The 8,835-nt window shown below is 30.8% G+C and overlaps 1 protein-coding gene across 2 annotated transcripts; it reads left to right on the top strand.

Moving 5' to 3' along the window:
* Positions 1 to 3,029: 3,029 nt before the first annotated feature.
* Positions 3,030 to 6,501, top strand: LOC107461211 (uncharacterized). 2 transcript variants are annotated; one of them, XM_016079688.3, is made up of 9 exons: positions 3,030 to 3,347; positions 3,696 to 3,854; positions 3,955 to 4,048; positions 4,515 to 4,634; positions 4,753 to 4,801; positions 5,066 to 5,165; positions 5,284 to 5,345; positions 5,524 to 5,582; positions 6,008 to 6,501. In XM_016079688.3, exons 2-9 carry the CDS (start codon positions 3,703 to 3,705, stop codon positions 6,110 to 6,112), a joined length of 741 nt encoding a protein of 246 aa, XP_015935174.1. In that variant the 5' UTR covers positions 3,030 to 3,347; positions 3,696 to 3,702; the 3' UTR covers positions 6,113 to 6,501. The 2 variants fall into 2 exon arrangements, with proteins under 2 accessions (XP_015935174.1, XP_015935175.1); XM_016079689.3 differs by having other exon boundaries at positions 3,699 to 3,854.
* Positions 6,502 to 8,835: the final 2,334 nt, after the last annotated feature.

An 8,835-nucleotide genomic window follows, 5' to 3' on the forward strand; every position in this document is an offset into this window, starting at 1 on the left:
CCATAACTCAGGTATTCATGATTAATACTTACCTTGTTATACTAAATGTTCCATATTGTGCAGGTTGGGATCTATGATAACTTGTTTAAGACTCAGATTTTTTACAGCCATTAGTTGCTCTGTTATAGGGATCACCTTGACATATAATATTATTGATCAGGGACTTGTTTGACTTATAGTATAAATTCTAAAGGACCCATCTATTCTTAATATATAAAAGTAGATACATAAGCATGCACCACATTACTTTTGAGACTTTTTTTTCCTCCTACTAATGCCATGTCAGTAATATTGCTTACTTGACACAACTTTAGAATCAACCACTCAATTCTTGTCAAATCAACTACTATTTCCAAATCAGCAAAAATAAATAAATAAATAAAATATACAAATAAAAAACTAAAAAATAGAATCCAATAAATTTGTAACCTCCAAATACATTAAATTCATATTTTTATATTTATTATATCTTACCGTTATAAACAATACAATAAATTTATAACCGCAACAATTAATTTATAAATTAAAAGTTCAAAAAATGAAATTTATATTTTATTATTATAATCATGTTTATTATAATCATTTTAATTTTTGCCAATGTGTTATACCTCAAATAGCATAGTCTCCCATATTGGTCGCGAGTTCGAGTTTCTGTATATTTGGTAAAAAAAATAATCATTTTAATTTTTACTTATTATTAAAAACAAATTCTATTTTATTTTACCAATATAAATTTTGAAAAGAATATTTGAAAACTAAAAAAAAATAAATTTATTAAAAAAGTATCAAAACGAAACCAAAAAATATATGATATTAGACATACATTTTCATATTAGATACATTTATAGTATATAAGATGCATCATGCATGCATGTTTATCTCAAAACACTAATTAATTATTTTCTTTTTTTTATTAAAAATGTTTAACTTTTAGCTTTTGTTGCGTATATTTGTACATGTAAAATACATTATGCATAGATACAAATCTAAATATATAATTATTACAATAATTATGTTGACCGCAACTCTATAAGTTTAGGCCATTGACTACGTCAATTGCATTGCCAACTTTAGAATAATTATTATTTGGCACAACTTTAGAATCAACCACGCAATTCTTGCCAAATCAACTATTATTTTTAAATCAGCAAAAAAATAAAATATACAAATAAAAAACTAAAATAGAATCCAATAAATTTGTAACCTCCAAATACATTGAATTCATATTCCTATATTTATTATGTCTTACCGTTATAAACAATACAATAAATTTATAACCGTAACAATTAATTTATTGATTTTTATAAATAACTCACTAAAGGTAATAAATATCCATATTACAAATGTCATAATAATATTATTAATCATAATAAATTTTACGTTATAAGTATTTAAATTTCATACCATTTAAACTACATATATAAGTCTCTTATCATTATTCCTTTACATAACATCAAATTTAGCACAAAAAATTTATTTTCGAACTGCACATCTCAAACTTACTCAATAGAGCATCATTCTCTCAAAGCAGAACGATTAGATTTAATGGCCATGCAATGAAAATCTGATGATCAGGTATGACAAAAAAAAAACACAACATGCATCATACATTCATACTTACTCAAATACTATATACCTAATGATAACATAAATTGAATATTGGAATAGGAAAAGATCTTCACAATTTTAGCAACTATAAACGAAATTTATGACAAATTAGAATGGAACTGTGTTAAATGTAAAAAGTGTCAGAAGAAAGCATATATAAAAAAAGAAACAACTACATTTGTGGCACATGTAATCAAACACCACAATATCCAACAATAAGGTAACTCAATATACTTTTTATAATCTCATCTATCAAATTATTAGTTGTTAACCCAATACTTATTTTAGGTTCAGAATTCAATTAAAGGTTTTAGATCAAAGTGTTACAACAACTTTTGTACTATTTGATGGCGACGCAAAAACTTATTGGGCACAACTACTTTAAATCTAATGACATTTCAGAAAAATAATGACATTGAAACACCACTTCATCAAGAGATTAAGGAGAAAGAAAACCATATAAATTTAAGACACATCTTCGGAAGAAGAACATACATACAAAGATGGAACCAAATAACACAATAGAAAGTGCATCAAACTCATCAACAATTCATAAAGAACATGTCTTCACAAGAACCTAGCTACGACAAAAAGAAGAAAGTACCAATTCTAACAACCAACAAAAGAAAGGAGGACAAGCGCCACATAAGATGACTAAGTCCCTCAACTAAAACAAATGCAAAAATCAAACCACCAAATAAAAATGTTACTTTATACAACTCTAACATTCAAATCTTTTGTACTACAAATTATTTAAAATAAAATACCTTTTAAATTTAACTTCAATTTACACATATTTAATTTATTTCAACAAAACATAACAATTTTAAATATTTATTATATACTATTATTAATTTACCGTCCTACGTATTGCGCGGGTCTCATTCTAGTTTGACTTATAACATACATCATAAAGAATTTAATTGTCCTAACAAATTCGCTCATGTATGAGGTTACTCAACCTGAGACACCAACAAATGCTGTTGAACCAGATGTTGGAATAAATGCAAATGTTGGAACTATATCACTATATCAATTTACAGTTGAATAACTTGAATTCAGAGTTCAATTTTTAATAAATTTTATTTTTTAAAAAAATAAAAAAGAGTCAATAGCTTGTGGGTCATGAATCCCCCATAATGCGAGCGGACCTAGTTAACGAAACAGGCCGTTTTATGGGGCAGGTTGGACGGGTTGTCTGTTTTGCCACCTTAATCTCTTTAAAATCTTGCTTTTACTCCAAAGCAAAAATAAAAAAAATCTAAAAATCTATTATTTTTATTAAAATTTACATATAATTAATAAAAAAATTGAATAATAATTTATTATTAGATATAATTTTATATTATTAAAATTATTAATAATGATTATAAATTACAAAATTTGCTTCAAAAATATTAAATAAATGAAACACTCCCACAATAAAGAACAAACACTGGTACACTTACACCACACCACACCAAACGGCTCCCTCTCGCGTCCTCTGGCTCTCATCCTCACTTCCTCAGCCACGAATCCCGCCGGCCAGGCGTCCGCTCCGAGCCTTCTCCAAAGACGACGTCAGTTTCTGCTCCAGACGCAAGCTCCATCGACGCTGCCGCCGACGACTCCCCTCCATCGACGACGCGGCGATAACCTCCTATCCCGCCTCCAGCTCCATCGACGTCGCCGCCGCCAGACTCCCCTCCATCCGTCCTCTGTACGTCTCCTCTGCTTGGATCTGAGACTGCCCTCAGCTGGTAAGCCCTCCCATCCAACCTCCAGCTCCGTCCTCCATCCCTCCTCTACTCCGCCCCTTCTGTCTTCTCTGTTCTACTGTTATTGCTGGGACCTGTGTTGGATTAAATTTTAAAATCCACAACCATCTGATGATAATTGTAGATTTCAATTTGTTAGTGTCGTCTATATATATAGTAAAATTTTAGTTATGGATGTGGTGAATTAGAAATTTAGAACGCATTTTGGCAATTATTAGGGAAATTAACCATTTTTCTATCTGATATCATATTTGCAAATCCCATGCATATAATCGGAAGCTTGTTTAATTGTTTTGGTGATTGATTGAATATTTGGTTGTGATTAATTAGCAGAATAATGGCGGAAGATCTGGTTCTAGATACTGCAATCAGAGACTGGGTGCTGATCCCTCTCTCTGTGGTTATGGTTCTAATTGGTGTGCTACGGTATTTTGTCTCTAAGCTTATGCGTTCTTCCCAAACCCCTGATGTCAAAATTGTCAAAGAAGGGTAATTTCCTCTCCCCATTCAACACTATTATGTAGCTGTTTTGCTTTTTTAATTATCGTTAGTGTAACATCTGAGTGATTTTCTGGCGATATTTATTCAGGCAAGTGATGCTTAGAGCTCGGAACCTGCGTGCCGGAGCGAATTTTATTCCAGCTAAAGCTTTCCGTGCTCGCAAGATTTACTTTTGTAACGAGGTTTGTTTACTCAAATTCCATATGGTTTAGATGTGTAATAATATCTTGATTGAGAGAAATTTAGGTTGCATTTACTGTCTGTTGTTGTGGGGGCAAGCAGTTAAAATCTCGATTTTACATAAAATCGAAGGATAACATTGAAAACATAAAACATGAAATTGTAACATGATTTGAATTGTAAAATCATTTGATTTAATGGAAATTTTCAGAATCCATTGACTTGATCAAAATAGTAATATAAAAAAAAAATTTAAGAGTTAAGTCAAGAATATAACCACTTATATTGTGCGACTTTACGGCACGATCTTATTTGCTTTTGCTTGAACTTTGTTCCTCTGATCCGTTGCTGGATACTTGAGGAACAAATCTGAATTTTCATTTGACATCTTTACAACATTAGTCCAGAACTAAAATTCTTTACAAGTTAATAACCCTAAACTACTTGTTACTTTTATATTTATTGAAGGAAAATGGGCTGTTGTTTGTTCCAAAGGGACAAGCGCAGAATCCGCAAGCTCAGATGTTCTCCGATCCAAACATGGCCATGGATATGATGAAGAAAAACCTTTCTATGATCATTCCTCAGGTGTAAAAATTAAACTTACATAGCATTTTTTATAGGATATTGGATTGCACTCCTTACATGTTACAAATGTTATTTATAAGATGTTGTAATAACTTTGTTGTTTCCTCTTGTTCTACAGACTCTTACCTTTGCTTGGGTGAACTTTTTCTTTTCTGGTTTTGTAGCAGGTAACTTTTTACACTTTGCTCTCCTTCCTAATTTCACCCCCACTCGGCAATTCTTCATTGATTGGAATCTTTTTTCTGTCTGTGCTTCTATATGTTTCTCCAGTGTTTCTGTTCATATAAATTGTCTTAAGGTGTAATTTGAACTTTTTCATCATTGTTAATAACTATGCAACTGGCATTTTACATAGCACATACATTTCATTCCTTATGTTAATGCCATAGAATCACTAATTTTGCTTTGTTAAATGTTTAACTCTCTTGCAGCCAAGATACCCTTTCCGTTGACACAGAGATTTAGGTCGATGTTACAGAATGGAATAGACCTAAGCACAGTAGATGTTAGCTATGTTAGCAGCCGCTCCTGGTAATTTTCATTTTAATGGAACTTGTGAATCCCCCCTCCCCCCCTTCCTTTTTTTTTTTCTCCACTGGCATCCATCTACTTGTTTCACTCAAGTTTAACTACTGTGATCACATTTTAGGTACTTCCTCAATTTGTTTGGATTACGAGGATTGTTTAGTCTCATCTTGGGGGAGGAAAATGGTTAGTTATGGTTTGAAAACCGGGTACTTTTATATATGTGCTTTTATTTATATCCTCTATTTCATGAATTTGATTTTTTTTTAAATAATATATTCTGCATGTTTTTCATTAGTTTTCCAAATCTTAGATAAGAATGATCACTTACTAGAATGCTGATGTGTTATTATTTTCGCTACAGCTGTGGATGATACACAACGTATGATGCAAATGGGTGGATTTGGAATGGACCCTTCGAAGGTACACACATATGAGTGACTTTATAGGTTTCCATAAATGAGAATATCAATCTTTACTCTCTTGTCAAATATGAATTTTTTTTTTCACTTTTTTATGTTTATGGCATTTCTAATTGAATTCTCCCTCCCCTTCTTTTGGATATTTCTAACAAAAAATGATAAAATCTGTCATATACATTTAGTGTTTTCTTCCTAGGGGAGGGGGTGGAATTGTGTGTGTGCGGTGTCATCGTTGTGTAATTTGAACCATGTGTTAAGAGAAGGAAAAAAAACGTGGTCTATGCCCAAGGACTTGGGTAATCTGTATTGTTATGGTTGTGCTTCAATGATGAAAATGGGAAAATAAATTGAATATAGTAAGGTGTAATTGGGAGTCGAATGAATATGCAATCTAAGTCTTTTTCCCCCTAAAAATTTTGTTTGCAGGGCTTGAGTGCTGAGAAAGACAATCTTGACATAACACAACATGATTGGGCCTTACCAAATTTCGAGCAACGCGCTGAAGCTGTGTTAAGGAAATTTGTCAATTGATCAATGTTATGCAATAGGGAGTTTAATTGCTTGCATTAACAGGAGGATACGAACCAAACATATAACCACAGCGAAAGATGTTGCTGATCGTGTTGAAGCTATTAGTGTATTTTCAAAGCCAACACCTTTCATTATTATTAGAAAGCACTGATAACCAGAGTTTAAATTACACATTAGTTGCATTTTTTTTTTCTGAATGTCCATAATCATAAGAAACATGATTTTTTCCCATGAGACGTTCAACTTTGTACTGTGTTTTAAGTCATACTACTACTTTCTTTATCCATAACTTGCTGGCTTGATGCACTAACTTTATTTGTGGAAATTATTATTGTTCCTATTTTTGGATTGGCATGAAAAATTTGGGAGTTATTATTGTTCCTATTCAAGTATCTCGCTTGGCTGTGCTATGAGTGTATATGTTACAGCCGTTTGAAATACACTCTCATTGCAGTGAACAGTGCCTCTTCCATTAAACAACCTAAAAACTGAGTAGGGATACGGTATATGTATTGCCCCTTCCCTCTTAATTTTGAGTCATTCTATTTGCTGCTGCACATATCCAAGGCTTGTAGACGTTTATTCCAAGCTCTATGAGCTCAAAACTTGTGCACAAATCGATTCTCAACACCCTACTTCTATCATATCCTCTCGCTCTTGTGCATTAGGGATTGTATTAAGCTTGATGAAACATCATTGGATACCCTTTACTATTTTGAACTGTTTTGGGGTATGGTTTTCTCTTAGGATTCATTATTTTGTTTGTATTTTTATTTTTTCCTTCACAAAGGGAAAAACTTTTCAAGCAAATGAGTAGTGTGAATTTGATGTTTTTATTCAAATCACTTTTCTTTTGTGCTTATGGACGGTATTGTGCTGATTAGCTCTTCCTCACATCAGTACATAACATAAACATAGGCTATATAGACTCCTGCTATCGTGAGTCCCTTGGTTGTGTTGTTTTTTCTCCAAAATAAGCATGCCATCGTGAGTCCCTTGGTTGTGTGGTTTTTTCTCTAAAATAAGCACAGCTGGATAAGAGTGTGTCCATTTTTTTTTATTTTGGGGTCTTTTACAATATTACACAACACATTCAAACACACTACAATACATAGGTTCTTTTTTCCATCAGTGAGATTTGAACTCGGATGTGGTTGTTTGGGAAGCATATAAGATGCCCACTTAAATCAAGCCATCCAATCATAGAGTGTGTGTCCTTTCCTTTAGCCATCTTTTCTGGATTTGATTTTTCTTGGAGGATGAGATTAGAATTTGTTTCAGAGGATTGTCTACTTTGTGTGCTTTTGCCATGCTTGAGGGATTAGTACAAAAAAATTGCTATTCATCTTGGTACATAAATTTGAGTATAAAAATAAAAAGAAATAAATTTGCACTAATTTTCTCTTTATGAGATAAAAAATCTTAAATCGTCTTTCACTTATCGAACATTTTTAGTGTAAAATATACTTTTTATTCTTAATATTTGCGATATCTTTTACAATATTCTTAATGTTTAGTTGCATTCAATTTTGTCCATAACATCTTCGGTTTGTGTCAAAAATACTTTTAGACGTTAATTCCATGTAAAATATTAGGAATAAAATTGAAATTTAGGGTAAATCACAATAATAAACTAAGGGGAGCAAAATTTTACACAAATCCGCCAAACCAAAATCTGTTTCGTGAATCCACCAATGCACATTTATATGTAGTTCGAACCAACTTGATTCGAACTCATTTCTACATAATTCGAACCAAATACACAAACACATGCACACAGTAATTCGAACCAAATAGGTTCGAATTATACACAACACACACGCACACACTAATTCGAACCAGCTTGATTCGAATTACACACATAGTAATTTCTATGCTGTTAAAAAATTAATAATTTATTAAAAAAATTAATAATTTAAAAATTAAAAATATATATTTTATTTCATACAAGAAAAGCTAACAAAATATTTAATTACGAGACTTCTTTAAAATATTTGTGATCTATCAATTCAAATTCCATACTATACTCTTTTGTCCATTAATATTTGTGATCTATCAATTCGAATTCCATACAATACTCTTTTGTCTATTTTTAATAGCTCATGAATATTTTTTAATAAATTTATTTAAATTATACTACAAAAAAATATTTTATCCTATGCAAAACAATTTAAAAAAATGGCTTAAAAAATGTTAGGAGTACTGTAAAAATTTGTAATGTTCTAATAACTTAGGTAAATACATGCATGCACTCAAATTTTAAATAAAATACTCTACATAGTCAATAATAATTTAGAAATGAAAGAAATATTTAATTCCATACAAAATAATTAAAAAATATATTTTATTCTAATACAAAAAAAAATTTAAAAATGGCTTAAAAGATGTTATGAGTACTATAAAAAATTGTAATATTCTAGTGATTTAGGTAAATACAATATCTTACCTAAATCGCTAGAATATTACAATTTTTTATAGTACTCATAACATCTTTTAAGCCATTTTTTAAAATATTTTGCATAAAATGGCTTTAAATGGTTTAAAATGCCCTTTATTCTATGCAAAATAATTTTTTAAAAAATGGCTTAAAAAATGTTAGGAGTACTATAAAAGTTTGTAATATTCTAGTAATTTAGATAAATACATGATAAAATATATTTTCTTTAATTTCTAAATTATTATTGACTATGTAGAGTATTTCTTTAATGTCCTAAGTCATTAGA

Source organism: Arachis duranensis, chromosome 8 (genome assembly GCF_000817695.3).
Source record: "Arachis duranensis cultivar V14167 chromosome 8, aradu.V14167.gnm2.J7QH, whole genome shotgun sequence".
Classification (NCBI taxonomy): Eukaryota; Viridiplantae; Streptophyta; class Magnoliopsida; order Fabales; family Fabaceae; genus Arachis; species Arachis duranensis.

What these genes read in the sequence shown, in the direction of transcription:
- LOC107461211 (XM_016079688.3), top strand. Translation starts at nt 3,703, where the DNA reads ATGGCGGAAGATCTGGTTCTAGATACTGCAATCAGAGACTGGGTGCTG. An exon ending in GTCAAAATTGTCAAAGAAGG is followed by an intron (nt 3,855 to 3,954) that starts GTAATTTCCTCT and finishes ATATTTATTCAG; the next exon opens with GCAAGTGATGCTTAGAGCTC. An exon ending in TATGTTAGCAGCCGCTCCTG is followed by an intron (nt 5,166 to 5,283) that starts GTAATTTTCATT and finishes ATCACATTTTAG; the next exon opens with GTACTTCCTCAATTTGTTTG.